This window comes from Hemitrygon akajei, chromosome 23, assembly GCF_048418815.1.
Source record: "Hemitrygon akajei chromosome 23, sHemAka1.3, whole genome shotgun sequence".
Lineage (NCBI taxonomy): Eukaryota > Metazoa > Chordata > Chondrichthyes > Myliobatiformes > Dasyatidae > Hemitrygon > Hemitrygon akajei.
In genome coordinates this window covers 39,519,554-39,541,284 of record NC_133146.1, presented here as the reverse complement: position 1 = coordinate 39,541,284, position 21,731 = coordinate 39,519,554, and the positions used below count along the sequence as shown (strand labels likewise).

Below are 21,731 nucleotides of genomic sequence, written 5' to 3'. Positions count from 1 at the left end.
CCCTATGCCGTTGGTACCAATATGCACCACGACTTCTGGATGCTCACCCTCCTTTTTCAGGATATTGTGGACGCGTTCAGAAACATCATAGACCCTGACACCTGGGAGGGAAGCTACTGTCTGTGAATTGATGGGTTAATTGGCCACTGTAAATTGCCCCTAGTATGAAGGAGAATGGTAGAATCTGGGCAGAACTGATATGAACAATAAAAGGAGATTAGTTAAATGGATATTCAACTTGGATTTGATGGGCGAACAGCCTATTTCTGTGCTGTATGAAACTGTGACTATAAATGATTGTATTGTCTCTCCAGTTCCTTCTTTTGATTCTCCAGGCTGTTCTCTTTCTTCTGATGCCCTAATGTAGTCAATTGTATTGACTATATTAATATATTGTTAGGCAGCATATTTTTTCTAGACAAAATCCAATAATAAATCCAGCCTGCCATTTCTCTATTGCTTTTCTCCTTACTCTCATTCATGTTCTGTATGTTTTGACCCTCAATCCCCTTTGGTAACGCTCAATGCTGCATTCTGGAAGACATGGGGAATATATTACACTATATTTGGATTATTAGAAAATGCTTTGATTTAAAACACTTTTTCCACTCCCCTTCCTTGGTTAAGGCATTGATTATCTTATGTATCCAGACACAATAGATTGCAGGTTCAAGGTCTTACTTAAGTAGTGTTAATAGATTTAAGTGGTTTGTTAAAATTGACCTCCAAGTCCACTTACTACTATCATGTGATGAGCTGAATGCTTTCTGTGGTGGGAATATAAATATACCAACTTTGGTTGAATACTTTGGTTGAATAATTTATTGCCTATTGTCCAACCACAAACATGAAGAATTGTGCTTGGACAAGCTATCAGAAAGTGAGTGAAACCTGTTAAACTCTGCAATATCAAGGAATGTAGACGGGGGAAAAAGAAACTGAGAAGGGTAAAATGAGGCATAGGAAATATTGGGAGGATGGGCCAATGGAAGAATGTGGGAGCAGTTCAGAGTTGAGGATCATATTTCTTTCTGCAGCTGTGTTTTGGCTTCTAATATAGATAATCACTAAGGATATAAATAATCTGGTCATCAAACATCCAGATAGAAGTACCATTCAGGTATTCTTAGATATTATAGAAATTGACATAGAAGGGAGGGGGGACCATTGAGCTACAGGAGCCTAAGTGGGATTATTCCACTTCCCAGTTCTCGGCATTGATGGTGGTGTGCTTTCTCTCCACTTCTGTGGGTTCTGAAGTGTCTGATGAGGCTTATGAGGCATCTGTGGATGTTGCTGACAGGGTGGATGAACTGATTAGATTCTTTAATGCTCTTTCCTATGCTTGATTTCCAAACGGAGGATTTCCCAAGTTCTTGGACCTCCTTGGATGCTCCTCCGGTCTGAGCTGCCATGAAAGGCACCGTAATAAGACCTACTTAGAAGGTTACTTGATACTGGATAGAAGTCTAGGCAGCCAATTTTAGTATAGCACTAAGATCAGTTAATAGCCAACAATCAGCCACTAGCTCCTATGCGTCAGTGAGCATGCTTTATTTCCTTTTAAGGATGTTCCTATAGTGTGTTCTCTAACTTCCTGGATACTGTTGCAGTGATGGAATGTTGTGCTTGCTGGCCGGACACAGAGATTGTAGCCTGTTCATGGAAGCTGGTCCTGCGTCTTCAACTACCCATGTTGCGAGAGTCACTGATAGCGTCTCTGATTCAGGCAGTGGGTTCCAGCCACCCCACTCAATGACTTTATCTTTTAATTCTCCATAAGCCTTCTAAATCCATTCCTTGATAGTTACAGATGAAGATTTTTGGTCTTTTGGCCTCTCATAATGTTATACACCTCAGTTAATTCCCCCTCCCCAATCTTCTTTGTTCCAAAGGAAACAAGCCTACCTTCACCAGTCTGTCCTCGTAGTTGTAATCCTCTTTACTTTGTAACTTTCTCATAAGTCTGCAGTAAAGGCTGGAAATACTCAGCATATCAGGCAGCATTTGTGGAGAGAGCAATGGCTAATATTTCAGGTCTGAGAAGCTTTTTCAAAGCCTCTGACAAAAATCACAGACCTGAAAGATACATTAAACTCTATTATCATTCCACTGATGCTGCCTGACCTGCTGAATGTTTCCAGCATTTCTTTACTGTTTTTATTTCAGGTTTAGAGCATTTGCAGTATTTCTATTTTATTTCAATGGTCATAAATTCCCTCTGCGTTCTCTCGCACTACCACATTCTTCCTGTGTTTTGATAAGCAGGACTTTAGACATGCCCTAGTTTTGGGCAAACCAAAGTTTTGCATAATTCTTCAGGATCGTGCTCCTTGTATTTTGTGCCTCAGCCAAAATCAGGCATGTATCAGGTGTGCTGTCCTGTCCACTTAAAAGCTTTCTACAAATCATTGCTACCTTTGATTTATCAAAATAAACTCCAATTTCCCTCTTTTCTAAGTATACCTCCATTCATTGTATTTTCCTTTATCACCATTACCTTACCAAGATGCTATTACTCACTAACTTCTTCCTAAGCTAACAAATTATCGAATTATTTCATAATGTTACTCATTAATATTTGAAAAATCTTGCACATAAATTGATTGCTGCATGCCATTTTTGCATTCATTCTTTCATTGCAATGAATTTTGGATCATTTTCACCCTAAGAGAGGGGCTAGATTTAGTGCAGTTCTTTGTTCCTGTTGCAAATGCCCAAGAGGAAAAACACCTGGTTTTGCAGTTAATTTCAGGAAGTCTTCACAGTGAGAACAGGTCTGAATCATGAATCATTGAGGATCACCATTTAAATAATGCTGCATTGTACACTTGCTAAGTCACTCTGTACTTCCAAAATCTTCCTGCTACCACATAAGCCAGGTTTATATCAAATGTTTATTTTATAGCCTGGGCCAAGTACTTCCGATGTAAAGATGTTAGAGAAAAACTTTTTTTCTTCTGTAATAACATGGGATTATGATGGATGCAATGCAGATGTATGCCTGAAGCTTTCAATGGTGACCTATTTGTTCAAAAATTGGAAATGTAGATGACAAAATATTCTACAATTAAGTAAGGTAACTGCCTCTATCTGTCTGACTGTATCTATATCTACAGTGGTGCTAGAAAGTTGTTGAACACTTTAGAATGTTCTCTATTTCTGCATAACAATTACCTAAAATGTGATCAGATCTTCATGTAAGTCCAAAAACCAGATAAAGAGAACCCAATTAAATAAATAACACAAAAAATCATACTTAATCATTTACTTCCTGAGGAAAAATGATCCAATATTACATGTATTTGTTGGAAAAAGTATGTGAACCTTTGTTTCAATAACTGGTGTGCCCCCCCCCCCCCCCTTGTGCAGTAATAACTTCAACCAGGCGTTTCTGCTTACTGGCACAGTGGCTTGGAGGAATTTTAGACCATTTCTCCATAAAAGTACAGTTTCAGCTCATCGTTGTTGCTGAGATACCTTGCATGAACATGAACAGCCCTCTTCAGTTCATGCCACAACATCTCAATTGGATTAAGATCTGGACTCTGACTTGACCATTTCAAAATATGAATTTTAAAAAAAAATCATTTTATTGTCGATTTATTCTTGTGTCTTGGATCATTGTCTTGTTGCATCATCCAACTTCTATTAAGCTTCAGGTGTTGGACTGCTACCCCGACATTCTCCTGTATAATACTTCGATACAATTTTGGATTTATTGTTCCTGCAATGATCGCAAGCTGTCCAGGCCCAGAGATGGCAAAGCAGCCCCCAGCCATGATGCTCCTTCCATCATGCTTCACAGTTGGGGTGAGATTTTGACGTTGGTGTGCAGTACCCTTTGCCCGCCAAACATAGTGGTGTGCATTTCTGCCAAGAAGTTCAACTTTTACCTCATCTGTCCTCAGAATATTGTCCCAGAAATGTTGTGGAACATCCAGGTGGTCTTTGCAAACTTGAGATGTGTAGCAATATTTTTTTTTTGAAAAGCAGTGGTTTCCTTCATGGTGTCCTTCCATGAACACCATTCTTGTTCAGTGCTTTTCTTAAAGTGGACACGTGACCAGACTTTAGCAGGCCCTTGAGATTTCTACAGGTCTTTTGTTGTTACCCTTGGGTTTTGTTCACTTCCTTCAGCATTAGGCATTGTGATATTGCAGGATGCCCACTCCTCGGGAGAGTCGTAACGGTACTGAATTTCCTCTGTTTGTAGACAGCTTTACTTACTGGGAACTGATGAACACTCAGGTCTTTAGAAATGCATTTGTAGCCTTTTCCAGGTCATGCATCTCTACAATTCTTCTTCTAAGGTCCTCTGAAAGTTGTTTTGATTGAGGCATAGTGCACATAAAGGGATCTTCCTTCAGAAACGCAGGCTCTGTCAGTAACCTGACTTTTGTGTGTCTTTTTTTATAAGGCAGGGCACCTCTACAACCCACCCACACCTCCAATCTCATCACATTGATTGGAACACCTGACTCCAAATAGCTTTTGTAGAAGGCATTACTCCAGAGGTTCACATACTTCTTGAACCTAGACTGTGATTATCTTAATGGTGCACTCAGTATTGACAAGAAGAGGTACAATTGTCTGTGTGTTATTAGTTTAGGCAGATTGTGTTAGTCTATTATTGTGACTTCGATGAAGATCTGACCACATTTTTATCATTAAATAATTAATGCAGAAAACCAGGTAATTGCAAAAGCATCACAAACTTTTTCTTGCAACTGTATATCTTTTTCTTGCAATCTATATCTATAATTAATACAATAACTTGAGAAGCTTAATGCCTTCGTGCTGGACATGAGGATTTTTTGGTCTATTTGCTATTACTTCTGTTAATGCCTCAACACCCCTTTTGATTCACTTTTCAAAGTTACGTAGCATGATAAATTTTCAAGTGAACTATTTCAGTTGAAATGGTATGCAGGAACCAAGATCCCCATGAGTTGAAGTCTAGTGTGGACACCAGAGCCGTGGTGAGTTGAAAGGGAGTGCACAAGCCAGAAACCTGGTCTGTTGACGGGAGTGTGGGATCTTGTATTTCTGAGTGGAAATGGAGCATGAGAATCGTGGCCCTTGTATGTGAAAGGAAGTGCAGGGATGCAATAAGCCAAACATGCTGCATCTTACACTGGTCAATTGGATTTTTCAAACCATCTGTTGGAGTTTTACTGTAATTATCTACAAGAATCATTGCTCACTTAGCTCAATTTTTATTGTGCATGGTATACACCTTCAAAATTTTTTTAAATGAATGGGATTCAGGGGAATGTAGCTGAGGAGTTTGCATCACTCGGAGGATTCAGGGGAATGTAGCTGAGGAGTTTGCATCACTCGGAGGATTCGGGAATGTAGCTGAGGAGTTTGTGTCACTCGGAGGATTCAGGGGAATGTAGCTGAGGAGTTTGCATCACTCGGAGGATTCGGGAATGTAGCTGAGGAGTTTGCGTCACTCGGAGGATTCAGGGGAATGTAGCTGAGGAGTTTGCATCACTCGGAGGATTCAGGGGAATGTAGCTGAGGAGTTTGCGTCACTCGGAGGATTCAGGGGAATGTAGCTGAGGAGTTTGCATCACTCGGAGGATTCGGGAATGTAGCTGAGGAGTTTGCGTCACTCGGAGGATTCAGGGGAATGTAGCTGAGGAGTTTGCATCACTCGGAGGATTCAGGGGAATGTAGCTGAGGAGTTTGCATCACTCGGAGGATTCAGGGGAATGTAGCTGAGGAGTTTGCATCACTCGGAAGATTCAGGGGAATGCAGCTGAGGAGTTTGCATCACTCGGAGGATTCAGGGGAATGTAGCTGAGGAGTTTGCATCACTCGGAGGATTCGGGAATGTAGCTGAGGAGTTTGCGTCACTCGGAGGATTCAGGGGAATGTAGCTGAGGAGTTTGCATCACTCGGAGGATTCAGGGGAATGTAGCTGAGGAGTTTGCATCACTCGGAGGATTCAGGGGAATGTAGCTGAGGAGTTTGCATCACTCGGAAGATTCAGGGGAATGCAGCTGAGGAATTTGCATCACTCGGAGGATTCAGGGGAATGTAGCTGAGGAGTCTGCATCACTCAGAGTTTGACGGCTTGGATATGGACAGTGTATCACCAGTATTCCAATGTTCCAATTGACATAATGCAAAAGGCAGTAATAACTTACGAAAGCTTAGCTTTTGTTTCCTGTCCTTACCTCGGACTTGGTTCCATCTGTCTGACATCCTTCACCACTTCTCCATCTTGCAATCAAGCTTTGTCTTGCCACTCCCTCTCCTCTCCATCCTCTCCACTCAATCCTGATGCAGGGTCTCAATCCAAAATATCAACAGTTCCTCCTTCCAACCCGCCCCCACCCCAGCAGATGCTGCTCAGCCCGTGGAGTTCCTGCAACAGATCAAATGTTCAGTGAGGTGTGTCTGCTCTCTGGCAATGCCTGCATTTGCTCTGTGTACTGTAATACTTAATTAACTATCTGTAAGAAGTGTGCAGTATCAGGTATTGTTTGCAAAAGATTTCCAAATTTCTGTCATCCACTTCATGTGCAAGTATTTCCTAACTTCTTTCCTGGGAGACCTGGGTTGGAATTTTTTTAAGTTATGCCCTTGATCCTGGACTTCAGCAGAGCAAAACACACAAAATGCTGGAGTGACTCAGCAGGTCAGGCAGCACCTATGGAAATGAATAAATAGTTGACGCTTTGGGCCGAGACCCTTCATCAGGACTGGAAAGCAAGGAGGAAGATGCCAGAATAAAAATGTGGGGGTGGGGGTTAGGACAAGTTAGAAGGTGATAGGTGAAGCCAGGTGGGTGGGAAAGGTAAAGGGCTGGAGAAGAAAGAATCTGATAGGAGAGGTGAGTGAACATGGGAGAAAAGGATGAAGGAGAGGCACCAGGGGGTGCTGATAGGCAGGTGTAGAGAAGAGGTAAGAGGCCAAGGTGGGGAACAGAAGAAGAGGGAAGGAAGAGGGGAAACAAAATAAAAATACCAAGGAAGAAAGCGGTGTTCCCACCATCAATTTGGAGGCTACTTAGACAGAATATGGAGGCTCCTCCTCCCCGAGAGTGGCCACATTGTGGCAAAATGCGAGACTATGGTCCAACATATTGGAATGGGATTGGGGATATGAATTAAAATGGTTGTCCACCAGAAAATTCCACTTTTGGTGGATGGAGCCTCAATTTATGTCAGGTCTCACCAATGTAGACAAGGCTACATCAGGAGAACCGGAAACAATAGATGACCCCAGCAGATTTTCAGGGAAAGTGTTGCCTCATTCAGAAAAAGTATTTGGGCCCCTGAATGGAGGCGAGGGAGGAGGTGAGTAGGCAGGTGTAGCATTTCAATTGCTTGCAGGGATGTGTGCAGGAGGAAAATAGTGGGGAGGGACGAACGGAGAAGGGAAGGGGAGTAATCCATGCAGAAAGCAGAGAACGGAGGTAAAAGTGTGTTTGTTGGTAGGATCCTGCTGAAGATGGCGAAACTTGCAAAGAATGATGCATTGGATGCAGAGGAAGAAATAAGTTTTTCTTCATTCATGTTGAAAGTTCCTCTTAATATCTTGAGATTGTCAATTAAATTACTTCTTACCTTTCTAAATTCCAGGGTATGTATCTTGGTTTGTATAATCTACCCTTACAATTTAACCCTAGGAACCCACCCATCACTGTTAAATCTAAACACTCACTCTCCAAAGGCAATAGAGCCTTGCTGTGTTACCAAGACTGCTCACATTGCTTCTGGGTGATGTATTACTGAACCTTTTCTATCATTTAATTCCTCTAAGTATAGAAGGTGATGTTCTATTGGCCTCTTTAATTAGTTAGTGTACTTGTCTGACATAGTATAATCCACATGTACCCTTAAATCTCCTTTGGGTTTTCTGCTCTTTCCTTTATAGTGCTACACTTGCCTACACTGAAATCCATTTGCTCTATAAGTTATCCTTCCATCTAGACTGATTATAATGTTGTCTTTCCTTGTCATCAGCAAATTTGGAGAGTGGCTTCTGCCCACATTCACGCTGTCAACAGTGACTGGCTCTACTCACTTCCATGAATGTTAACAAACAACCTCTGATGAGATGCTCTAACACATGTCCTCTGGAAGGCCACTTTAAACATGCATTGATATCCGCCTTCCACACATTCAGATAATCCTTTCTTAGGCATGGTCTATCCTTTATAAATCCAGTTTATCTCTCTCCAGTCTGCTGAGATGCATGGTCCTGAATTATAGAATCTTGCAATTTCCAAACAATTTAATTGGTCAATAGTTATCAGTATTTCCCTTTTTTTTTTTTTTAGCTTAAATGGCAAACCAAGTGTATGGAATTTTCTAATCAAAATGATCAGATTATGAAAACTTTGCAGGGGGTCTACTTATCATTGTCCAAAGTTCTACTTTCTTTAAAATCTTTGATGGAAACTATCTGACCCTCAGGACTTGTGACCACAGTTTATTCATTTACTTCTATTTCTGCCCCCATGCAATATTAGTTTCCTTGGGACGTTCTGCATTCTATGGATGTTTGTTGCAATGATTCAATATGTTAGTCCCTCCTTATTTCTACTTAGAGCAAGACTGTTTTCCATTTTGAAGCAGCCTACACTGGATATAACTTTGTCTTATTTTCTATTGTACTTGTTTTTTTTCTAAAAAAGTAAGTTAATTCCAACATTCCCTGCAAAAATGGCATATCTCATATCAACATATTACTTAGCCACAAAACCTATATTTATATTTAATGCTTTGTTTATATTATGTGTTCATTAGCTTTGAAAACTTGATAATTGGCTTTTCAATGCTGAAATTTGCAACCTCTGAACAGAAAAGGGAATTGTTGATGTACATAAAATATGAAACATACCATATATAACACCTATATACATGAAATAACAATTAGCTTTAATGTAATGGAAACTGCATTTGGGAAAGAGGGGAATAACTGATTGAGGGAAGATGGCCAAAGTGAATTTAATCAAGAAAGCAGTGACTAGTTTTAGTGATGTATACATATGGGAATGCCTGGAAATTTTTTTTTTGCATGAAGGAAAGGAATTTTACCCTTTAATTCCTTTGAAATTATGGGAAAGAATGAGTTTGAGGGATACTTGAAATGGATACAGAGGAAAGAAATATAGAAATTTAGAAAGGATATTTAGTGTAATAGTGCTAAATAAAACAGAAGTGATAAAGAAAAATGAGAAAAGCCACTTTGTCAGTTGAATCAATTATATTACATGTAAGTTCTTTGAGGAAATTACAAGCAGGATAGACAAAGGAGATACAGTAGACGTGGTGAACTTGGATTTTCAGAAGGCCTTTCACAAGGTGCTGCACATGAGGCTGCTTAACAAGGTAAGAGCCCATGGAATTACAGGGAAGTTACTAGCATGGGTGGAGCATTGGCTTGTCGGCAGAAAACAGAGATTGGGAATAAAGGGATCCTATTCTGGCTGGCTGCCAGTTACCAGTGGAAATCTACAGGGGTCAGTGTTGGGACTGCTGCTTTTTACAATGTATGTCAATGATTTGGACTATGGTATTAATGGATTTGTGGCTAAATTTGCCGTTGATACAAAGATTGGTGGAGGAGCGGGTAGTGTTGAGGAAACAGAGAGCCTGCAGAGAGACTTAGATAGTTTAGGAGAATAGGCAAAGAAGTGGCAAATGAAATACACTGTTGGAAAGTGTATAGTCATGCACTTTGGGGGAAAGAAATAAATGGGCAGACTATTATTTAGATGGGGAGAGAATTCAAAATGCAGAGATGCAGAGGGACTTGGGAGTCCTTGTGCAACATACCCTAAAGGTAACCTCCAGTTTGAATTAGTTGTGAAGAAGACAAATGCAATGTTGGCATTCATTTCTAGAGGTATAGAATATAAGAGCAGGGATGTGATGTTGAGGCTCTATAAGGCACTCGTGAGACCACACTTGGGAGTATTGTGTGTATTTTTGGGCTCCTTCGTTTAGAAAGGATATACTGACATTGGAGAGGGTTCAGAGAAGATTCACAAGAATGAAAGGGTTACCGTATGAGGAACGTCTTGCAGCTGTTGGGCTGAATTCCCTGGAGTTCAGGAGAATGAGGGGAGATTTCATAGAAACACTCCAAATGTTAAAAGGCCTGAACAGTTTGAATATGGCAACGTTATTTCCCATGGTAGGGGATTCTAGACAAGAGGGCACGACTTCAGGATTGAAGGACGTCCATTTAGAACTGGGATGCGGATAAATTACTTTAGTCAGAGGGTGGTAAATCTGTGGAATTTGTTGCAACAAGAGGCTGTGGTGGCCAAGTCATTGGGTGTATTTAAGGCAGAGATAGATAGGTTCTTGATTAGCCAGGACATCAAAGGGTATGGGGTGAAGGCAGGGGAGTGAGGATGACTGGAGGAATTGGATGATTGAATGGTGGGACAGGCTCGATGGGCCGAATGACCTACTTCTGCTCCTCTATCTTATGGTCTTGGGTATTAGAGCAATGGGAGCTGAGGGAGTGTTTGCTCATCCTGTGCACTTTTGAATATGGGTATTCCACTCTATCAAGTTCACCCTAAAGCTAACCTGATTTTTTGAGGTGCAGTACAAATCAGGAAACATGACGGGCTCCCACCAACAGTAATGGGGCAATGAACAGATTTTCGGTCATGGGAAGATCTTTTTTTAAAGCAGGATGGTGCGAACTGGGTACAAAGCAGAGATTTAGTATCAGTGGACTCGGGAGGTGAAGTCGTTACAATGAAGGGTTCAGCGTCCGTTATGAATTTTACTACTCAAAGCAAAAGATCCATTTCGCGACAGGTAAGAGTCTGGGAGATGTACAGTGCTGTTCAAATCCTCCGCGATTTCATGTACATGTATATCAGCGAGTCAAGCGCAGATCTGAAGAACCGCCACTTAGAGGATTCGCCCTTTCTTCCGCCCTAGTGCGAATTCTCCGCTCAGAGGGGAATGAATCCCGTTTAGCGTCTCTCATCCAGAATTAGCGGGTCAATCAATGGAGTCCGAACTGCTTGTAGCAGTTAATTATATAGGTGGGCAATTGAATGGCCAAGGCAGAGAGAATTACAAACTATGTTCTGAAGACCCGGATTGGTAGAGATAATGGCGAGCCATGTGTGCTGACTGACCCCATACACTTTCCCGAGGAATGCCTAATGACTAGAATCATTTAAGATGATAGTTCTATATTTTACACACGTACGCACTTGTTTAAAATTTAACCTATTGAGTCTCATGTCTGGATTACCTAGGTTCTGGCAATCGTCCAAAGAGGGATGAATTTCAAACGGCTTAATCGTTCCCGGGTCTGCTCGCGTGTTTGCGGTGGGATTATGGCAGCTTGCTCCTTCCACCTGTCAGTGACTTACCTCAACATTTCTGTTCTCCCGCCAGGAATCTGCAGTTGAGTTGATCTTCGCCGCCTTCTCCACTACGGCCAGCGCCTGCACATCCTTGGTGCTGCTGCTGCTCCAGCACTCGCATGTGCTGCAGAAAGCGAGGCAGGAACTGGAGCAACACGGTCTGATCCCCAGCTGCCAGTGCAAACGTCTCCCTGCCACTCGGGAGGGAACCGGCCGCCAGAGAGACATTCCCGAACCCGACGACAAGGCGAACGAGTCCGTGCCCTGGTGCCAGCGACTCGTTGTCCGGGAAAATTTAATCTGGGACAGCAGTGGCCCTCAGTCCGTCTATCAGCAAATCCGCGCCGACCAAGATCCTACCAGACTGGATAAAGAGCATTTTCATCCCTCTCCCTTTCGGGAAGCCGACTTACCCGAGGGCAGAGCGGCAGAAAGTGAAACGGAACGGTTGTGCGGCGATTGCGACTGTCGGCGCTCTCTGAGCTTGGAGGTCTTGGGGCGTCTGCGCTATCTCGACTGTGTGGTGAAGGAGGTGCTGAGGTTGCTTCCCCCAGTGTCCGGGGGCTACAGGACAGCGCTGCAGACCTTTGAGCTGAATGTAAGTAAACTTCCCACCGTGGGAGGAGCCGCTGGCTCATAGATGCTGCATAGAAGTAACCATTCACCCATCGCATCTGTGCCCACTTTGCCAAAAAAAACATTTAATGTAGTTCCTTTGCCCGCAGCCTTGCAATTCTTTATTATTATTATTTATCTAACACCCTTTCAGAAGTTATTAAAACTGCATCCGTCAACCTTCTAGTCATGCATAACAATTCCCAGCTTTATAACTGTCCATTACTTTATACTAACAGTATATTACATTAACGGTGACTCCCCCTTTGCCAGTATTCTTGTTTGTAAACTCACTACACCAGCCTGGTTATGGATTTGATATCATTCGGTTCAGCGTAATTCCATTGCTATTAGCCAGGTAATTTTAATCTCGGTGATGTAAAACTGCATTGGCTGTTCTGTAACGTCATAGCCCACCTTCAGAAAATGGACACAAACGGAGAGCGATAATGAAGTTAAAGCACTCCAGCTTGTTTGAGATGCCATTAATGGCACTGGAGTGTGCCCTAGAGTTTAAATGCAAAGAAAAACTTTTCAGTAATAAATATTGTAGTCAATTCTTTTCAGGCATTAGCCCGCAAAGCGTGCGGTGGGAGGGACACAACAAAAAAATCTCTGGTTTGGACAGAGACCTTTAAATACAGTGAAATATTTCCCAATATTTCAGTCCACATGGGGATTTGGAGATGCAGATACAATCAGAATTGCATTCCCGAATACATGCATTCATAGCAGGTCAGGCTCACTAATTAGAGAAAGGTACAAATTTCCCTGCTTACAGAAACCAAACACATGGCCCAACCTCTTCTAATGAGACTACAGGCAGTGCAGGACAGTGCGTATGGGAGTGTGGGAGTGGTGACAATCACAATAGCTCTTGATCCCAAAGCAGTCCACATGTTAAGGAGTTTAGAACTTGGTAAAATATTCTATAATGAACCTTCCTATAAAGTAGCAGAGATTCATTTTAGAGCACCTGGTATAGGACAACTAAAAGCCTCCAGTGGACTGTTGACTCTGGCCTATGCCCAACTCATTGAAACAAAATTTTTAAAAAGTGAGTGTCAAAAAATAAATGAAGTAAAAGCATAAATTTCTGTTAAGTACTGAGTTCTGACAAAACCTCCCCATCCAATATAGTAACTTTACAGATGCCACCTGGTGCAGGGAATCACTGATCCTTGGCCCTGTGGACCTGTAACCCTGCTTGGACTGTATACCATAAGACATAGGAACAGAATTAGGCCATTTGGCCCATCAAGTCTGCTCTGCCATTCATTATGGCTGATCCTTTTTTCCTCTCCTCAGCCCCACTGCCCGGCATTCTCACCATAACCTTTGATTCCATGACCAATGAAGAACCTATCAATCTCTGCCTTAAATACACCCAGTGATCTGGCCTCCACAGCTGCCTGTGGTAACAAACTCCACAAATTCACCACTCTCTGGCTAAAGAAATTTCTCCATATCTCTGTGCATTTTCAAGTAGGTAGGATCTAAATATGTGAGAAGATGTGCAGCCAGTCAAAGCTAACGACTGGCTCAGGAGATTGCACTCATAATATAACCGTAGATGCTATACCACTATTCAATAAGAGCATAAGATGTGGTCATCCTACCTTTCTGTCTCACTGAATGACCATATTCCATATCCCTTCATTCCTAGTTCATTTCAATTGTAGATATGCTTAATGACTTGGCACTCACAGCTTTCCTGGGTAGTGAATTCCAAAGATTTATAGCCATCTGAGTAAAAAAAAATGGCAGATGGAGTTCAACCCAGTTAAGTGTGAAGTGGTTCAGTTTGGTAGATCAAATTTGAAGACAGAATATAATATTAATGGTAAGACTCTTGGCAGAATGGAGGACCAGAGTGATCTTGGGGTCCGAGTCCATGGGACACTCAAAGCTGCTGCACAGGTTGACAGTGTTGTTAAGAAGGCATACGGTGTGTTGGCATTCATCAAGAGCCGTGAGGTAATATTACAGCTGTATAAGACCTTAGTTAGACCCCACCTGGAATACTGTGTTCAGCTCTGGTCACCTCACTACAGGAAGGATGTGGATACCATAGACACAGTGCAGAGGAGATTTGCAAGGATATTACATGGATCGGAGAGCATGCCTTATGAGAATAGGTTGAGTGAACTTGGCCTTTTCTCCTTGGAATGACTGAAGATGAGAAGTGTCTTGATAGTGGTGTATAAAATAATGAGATTTATTGTGCATTTATTGTGTGGATAGCCAGAAGCTTTTTCCCAGGACTAAAATGGCTAACACGAGGGGGGCATTGTTTTAAGGTGTTTGCAAGGAGGTTATAAGTAGGATGTCAGGGGTAAGTTTTTCACACAGAGTGGTGAGTGTGTGGAATGCACTGCCAGCGAAGGTGGTACAGGCGGACACAACAGGATCTTTTAATAAACTCTTAAATAGGTACATAGAAATTAGAAAAATAGAGGGCTATGCAGTAGGGAAATTCTAGGCAATTTCTAGAGTAGGTTATATGGTCAGCACAACATTGTGGGCTGAAAGACCTGTAATGTGGTGTAGATTTCCATGTTCTAAATCTTTCTCTTAGATAGAAATATGGACTGTGGTTGACAAAAACTCAAATAGATGTATAGCCTTTTAAGCCTTCTCCACTATTCAATGAAGCCCTGGTATTTTTGACTTTCTTCACTGATTCCCTGATCTTTTTCAATTGTATCAAAAACTCGCAAACTCCCAAACAACTACAACCCTCTGTACCTTCCCAGAAGTTTCCTGCATCTTATTTGCAAATAGTTTGACCTTTTATCCTGACTGTTCATCACAGGTCGACGATTTCCCTTCGCAATAAAGGGCAAATTGACATTTAGCTTCCTAATGGCTTGCTGTAGTTACATGTTTGTTTTCTGTATCTGTTGAATCAGTGCACCAAGGTTCTTCTGCTTCTCTTAAGTTCTCCCTTAAAAAAAAACTTAATCTTTCTATGAAAGTGTATATTAGGGGTGGACAATGAAGGAAGCGTATTGTCAGCTACATCCACTTCCAGTGCACAGGTTAAAGACACGCCATCTGCTACCACCTTGCCTAATTGCTTAACTTCGCAGACTCGTTTAGTATTCCTCGTGGCTCATATTTCTAATTCTCTATCATCGGTAAGCTTAGAAACAAAGAGACTGAAGGGACCGCAGATTCTGGAATCTGAAGCAACAAGCCATCTCAAGCAGGTCGAGCGGGAGAGCAGAATTGCCGACGCAAAGTTCCTCCAGCAGAATGTTTTGAAGCTCAATTGTAATGTATCTTCGCATGGTAGTTGTAGTCTAAATGGTGACAGCTGACCAGTGACACCCTACTCGTTAGCCTACCGACATGAAATTGAGTTGCTTATCCACTTTTAACAAATTGGCAGGCTTGGATGCTTATCGGTCGATTTTGCCTCGCATTCCCGGATCAGAGGGAAAATCATCCCGTAAAAATTGTATTAGTGAATGTGTTAGTTGTGCTCGGTTGAAGGTAAAGGCCATATGGGCCATTGAAGCTGCCCCATTTTGCAAGATCTCTTTAATTGGGCATCAGCTCAATAGAGTGCCCTCTCCTGTTTTCCGAGCTGTGCCCTGACAAAGTGTCTCGACTCCTCTGAGGCAACTGCAGCGATGCACCAAGTTTTCAACCGCTTGTTGTGACATCTACTCGGCTGGCAGGGCCAACATCTATTGTCTATTCCTCCTTGACCCTAGTCTACCAAAGTCCTAAGTCTGGAGTTGCACACAGCAAAAGTGAAGATGACAGGTTTTCCCCTGAAGGACGTCAGTGAGTTAGTTCAGATGAAGGATCTCATCTCGTCAGCTATAGAATTTGAGGGGTTTGTTAACCTTCTACGGTAGTTTCTTGGTGAACACTACTGACGACTAAAATCCCAGGGTTGTTCAAATACGTACATTTTAAACTGCACACCTACTATGCCCAGTGCAGATTGCTCATATGAAAGGACGCGTCGACCTGGTTGACGAATGAACCCGTGGCAATTTCCAGTGGTGTCTGGCACATCGCAACTTCCCGTGCCTTCCGAAACCCTCCGCACAACACCCGCGCATTGCACGCTGCCGCCGCCGCAAGAAAACGGCCGCAATCGCTTAGCAGTAATGATCAAAGTTTGGGATGAATCACATCTGTTTGCCAGTTGCCCGTATTCACGAATCCCAGGGTTATTTCTTGGCGCTTTTAGTTGTGTGTAATCATTCAAATAACTCTATAATTTTAAGTATACGTTTAAGGTATTTATTTAATTTTGAAAGGTGTTAAATTCTATACGTTTACCTCTACTTAATCCGATTAAGCAATTTACACTGGCCATTCCATCCCTCATTTCTGTTTTAAATTAAACTCAACGACCAGCTACGTCCAAATTACCATCTCAGCAAGGGTTTTCCAGCTGAAACATTAAATCATTTTGTCTTCCCACAGACATTGCCTGACCTGCTGACCGTTCCAAACATTTCTGCTTTTCTTTTTATATTTTCAACATCTGCAGATTGTTTTTTATTTAGAACATTGCTTCATCTTGTGACCATTTTCCCGCAGACTGTCCTTTATTTTAGGAGTACTAATTATCCCTACGTTAACACACAACTTGAAGTTTGAAGGGGTTTGTTTCTCGTTTGGTTACAATAATGTTCAAGGAAGCTGTCTCGAATTCATCCTGTAGAAAACTATCCTGCAGCTTCTAATCTCATTTACCCTTGGAAACAAAGTCATATTTTTCCTTCAGTCGGTGTCATGGTGGGAACCCTCCGAAATGTATCTCAGCTTCCTAAATTTGCGCATCACTTTTCTCGTGTCCAGCCCATACGGATTCATTCTGCGGGAAGATGACTGAGTTTGATTATCCACCATGTACAGTACAGTCAAATTTCTTCTCAGTAACATCCGCAGAATCACTCAAAGTTGTCACGCTAAATAACCATCTGAAGGTACCTCATGGCGCTGTTCCCAAACAAAAGTGTAGGGTGTAAAGAGAAACGCGTTGTTAAAGAACAATCATCGACCAGGAAATGGGATTGCCCTTAGTCTAACATTGGATTAAAAGCTAATGATTGTTTCCACAGCTGATCATTTAGCAAAGCCAGTTAGCCAGTTTCGTTCCCTTCTGAACCATTGTCGGCCTTCGCTCTTGTGTTGCAGCTGTAATCAATCGCCTGAAGCTTAACCTCTACACTAATACTTTTCTGGAAGATTTCCGCTTTTCCACATTCTGCAAGCTACAACACATTCGCGAAGCCAGCGGCGGTGCTCGATTTCACACAGTTCGGCGCTGCCTTAATCCCTTTGTTTTTGGATTTGCTCCATTGGCTCCCCCCTTCCCCAAAAGACTGAGATCAAGGTTCCTCCGTGGCCCCATTCCACCACTCCCGCTAACCGCTGATCATCACACGCCTCTGCCACCAACCCGCGCTTCATTCCCGTCCCCGGCCATGTTTCTCAAAGCCTTCCCTCTCCCAGTGTCCCGTCTTGCGGAACACTGTGTAACCTTTCTTCCGCGACGCGAACTACTGAAATTTAAATCATTGACTGGGTCTGTCTGTCAAAGGTACGGTGTAGCCAGAAAAAGGTGTTTAGTGGTTTCGGCTGAACCTTCTCAGGACTTCTAATGAAACGGTGGATGTAGAGAAAGGTGTAGACTTTGGTAAGGAACAAGTAACAAAAGGGCGCGAGGCACAGTGGGAGAAGGAGTTGTGTGTTGCGCTCATTCTCAGCAGGTCACTGGGCAATCAGAGGAGAGAGACGTGGCAGAATATTAATCCCATTTGCGGGGAGCCAGCGAGGCTTTGCGAGAAACGCACATCACAGCCATGCGGAACTGCATGCGAGTGGGCAATCTGCCTTCGGCAACTTGACTGAGTGGCAGGTTGCAGGAAGTGGAGGAGCGAAAGCCTTCAGGAAGCCTGTTGGCAGTCAATTCAAAAGCAGTTTGCTATTTCTGAATGAATGAGGTATTTGTTATTATTTGATTAACATTACAAGCACCGCTTGCAGTTACTTGCTCTGTCTCATTCACAGGGATGTCAGATACCCAAGGGCTGGAATATCATATACAGCATTCGCGACACACAAGAGACAGCCGCTGTCTACCTGAATCCAGACAGATTCGACCCTGATCGGTTTGGACCCGAACGGGATGAGAGCAAAGTGGGTAGATTCAATTACTTGCCCTTCGGAGGGGGCGTTCGTAGCTGCATAGGGAAAGAGCTGGCTCAAGTTATCCTTAAAACACTGGCAATCGAACTGATCGGCAGTGCGCAGTGGGAACTGGCCAGCGCCGCCTATCCCAACATGCAGACTGTGCCGGTTGTACACCCCGTCGATGGGCTGAAGGTTCGATTTCATCGCTTGAATGATAAAATAAACTGCAAGTACATAAAATAACAGGACATCGCCGCCAGCGAGGACCGATGCCCAAGGACTGTCACGTTAAGCCGGTCAAATCTTTGCCGAACTTCTATTTCTCCCTAAATGTAAATACCATTCACTGCAAAGAAAAGTCATTTATCGAAATATGAAAATGTTTCTGTCAGTAATTCACGAAGATTTCAATGCGTTTGAACTCTAGCAGCCTCAAATACACCATAGCAAAACACAGTACTTAATCTATGCACTTAAACATTAATGTATTAGATTTCTGAACATACAGCCGCGAACTAAAGACTGGAACCGCAATTTGTCATTGGGCAACTACTGACGGGTTGACCAGCGACTCTCTTCACATTAAAATGTGATCCTTCGGCGGGGTTTTACTGCGGGAGAGGATGGTATTTCATTCACGACCTTTGTCAGTTTACCACTTCGTTTTCCCTTTTCTTAGAATATTAGTTTAATTCCCCAATCCGCAGAAAACGGGCTAAAGGGATCAATGTATGTCGTAAACAGAACAAAATGTGAGCTGCCTTTGTTTGCATGGGCTGTCGATTTGGAAAGTTGAAAACCCTTTTGTCCAGCATCACCTCTTTTCGTGTTCGTCTCATTCCCCACGTTCATCCTCGCTGCCTTCCACAGTCTGGAATGAAGAGGGATTGACAGAGGGTGGTGAAGGTGGGCTGACGATTGTGAATAGAGTGTGGGATGGTGATGACGGACTGAGGATGGGGAGTGGGGAGTGTGGACTAAGGATTGTGAATGGGAATTCGGGTGAAAAGGAGAGGTTGCGGATGGAAGAATGGGAAGTGGGGTAATAACAGCGGACTGGGAATAGGGGATGGACTGGAGAGGGTCGAAAAATAGTTTACAATTAAAACTATTCAGAATTTTGGCTGGAATTTAGTTAGCTTTAAATATATGTACAGTAATGGTATTTGTCCTTAAAGAAGATTAATGTGTATGGACAATATCCAGCTTATTAAAGTTATGGTCACTTGGGGACACTTCCAGTGTTTCATTTTTACCGAGGCACTTGTTTCCTACTACCTCACATTTTCCATTAAACTTTAACCCTGAAATATCCTTATGCTCGCTTTTAATGCAAAATTAAATACGTGGAATTAATTGAAGAGTTCCATGCGTCATCTATATTTCTCACGCTTGACATTCTCCTGGTAGCGATATGCACACAGTGAATCGTTTTCCAGGTAATAACTCTTTTTAAAAATCTGCTCTATAAATGGGAGCTGAAAACCTTCATGTTGAGGTCGGCGTGGAAAAGTCGCAGTCAAGCCAGGAACGGCGTTTGTTCTTTCCCCCTTCTCAGTCCTGAAGAAGGGTCTCGGCCCGAAACGCCATTTTCATAGATGCTGCCTGGCCTGCTGCGTTCCACCAGCATTTTGTGTGTGTTGCTGAGATAACTTGAGAACTGACTCAGGCGCCTCGTATCAAAAGCATGCCCTAGCTAGAACAAAGTGTTTTCTACACATTTAAGTTGCTGAGATACCCATTTAGTGTCTGTCTCGGACGTGAACTTCAGTGCTGGGGGATTATTATAGTTATTAGTTATTTACCGTGGCCAGGAACCTTCTGATATGACGCAAAGGACCTGTTTGTCAGCCTTCTTATGAAGAGCACGGCTTCACCTCCTCGATGAACAATGTATGTGCATCCCCAGTTTCCCGAGCTTTTCACCACTCGCAAGAAGCCCTTCAGCTCCACGCTCAGACCAGGACTTCTCTCACCAGGGAGGTGTTGACTTCCAACTTTTTTTTTCCATCAGGATTCATGAAGGGTCTGGGCCCGAAACGTCGACTGTTTACTTGTTTCCATATATGTTGCCTTGGCCAGCTGAGTCCCTTCAGCATGTTGAGTGCGTTGCGTGGATTTCCAACATCTGCAGATTTTCTCGTGTTTGTTGGACTCCATCATATTTCACATTTTACTACTCACTCGTGAATTAGACAGGTTACCCAGTCACCGCACTTTCGAGGAAATGATCTCACGGTTTTGAATGCTGCAAGGAACAGGCAACAATCTGGGTACCGAAAATTACCCATTTCCGTAAATGATAACCTTTTCACTCCCATGGGCTCTTGTGAACAACCTTTTCATCAACGAGAGATGTTTTCACTTGCACAATGACACTGTGAGTAATTTTTCATGTTGCTGGGAATCACGCGACTTCCTTCTCCGAGGGAGACCAGGCAGCTGGATATATTCAGCGGCCAGAACGGTCTCGGGGGTTGGGTTGGGTCTGGGGAAGGAGCAAATCTATCCCCAACTTCTGAAACTACTCGCGTCAGTATGTTCGCCTACCATGGCAGTTCAGTGCAGATATGAGGACATGCAAGTACCAGAATGTTAATAGGAATTACCGCTGGTCTACTCAGTACTGTACATTGTTTGCATCAATGCATGGATACCCTGCTCGTGTGGTTATTTAACCACCACCTGGAGGCAGAGCTGGAGGTGTGACCTGAAGAGAAGGAAAGTTACCCACGCGCGGATGTCTCTGGTAGCCACTATATTCTCTTTCAGTATTATTTATCTGATTGATGATCGATTCAGAAAAGACTCCAACCAATGTAGGAAGTTCCTGCTAGGATTTCAACGTTGCGTGTGCATATGGTCGTGTGAAGAGCCATTCACTCATCAGGATGTCATTCCCATAAAATTTCGATATTTGGTCCACTTCATGGAATTCTTATTTCCAGAGACCACTGCAAGGCAAGTTCAACTAGAACCCAGTCACTAGATTCTAATCAGGAGGAAATGGCAGGTTTACGGCATACCTTACAGCTTCACAGGACTCCTTTACGCCAACCTCCCTCCTCCCCTCCCACCAGCCAACCAACCCACTCACCATGAATCTCAATGGGTATGATGTCCGTGCTCGATTGGGCGAACTTCGCTTCCCTCCTTAGCAAAAAGCAGAGGAGTTTCTAGTTTCCACGCAGCTATCACGTGGTGAACCTCTTCAAAGGCCGTTGCTAAGCAAAATGGCGCGACAAACCGAACAAGCTTCCACCAGGGACAATGCAAATTCCGCCTTATTTAATGCTTTTTTGTACAAGATTCGGACCAATTCTCATTCTTTACCGGGGGCACCCGATGTAATTTTGTCCAAATGCATTGCTGTTTTGATGAAACAAAAATAGATATATTCTTACTGCTGACATTCCCATTGTTCTACCCATCGCCTCTCCACACACCTTGCTTTTTTTTCTTTCTCAGTTCTGATCAAGGGTCTTCTGTTTAGTAGTTGAATTCTTCCATTATTTGTTTTCAATCTAAACAAAGATGCAGTCGGATTTTCAAGCATATGACGTAGTTCCCAGACGAAATTTATAAT

At 42.8% G+C, this 21,731-nt stretch overlaps 1 protein-coding gene across 2 annotated transcripts in view; it reads left to right on the top strand.

The window, feature by feature from the left end:
* LOC140715380 (cytochrome P450 26C1-like) overlaps positions 1-20,005 on the top strand; it is a 34,075-nt gene extending 14,070 nt beyond the window's left edge. For both annotated transcript variants that reach the window (XM_073027476.1, XM_073027475.1), the window contains 2 exons: positions 11,397-11,963; positions 18,023-20,005. In XM_073027476.1, coding sequence (XP_072883577.1) covers positions 11,397-11,963; positions 18,023-18,388 — 933 coding nt within the window. In that variant the 3' untranslated portion in view covers positions 18,389-20,005. The remainder of the gene's footprint in view (positions 1-11,396; positions 11,964-18,022) is intronic.
* The last annotated feature ends 1,726 nt before the right edge of the window (positions 20,006-21,731 follow it).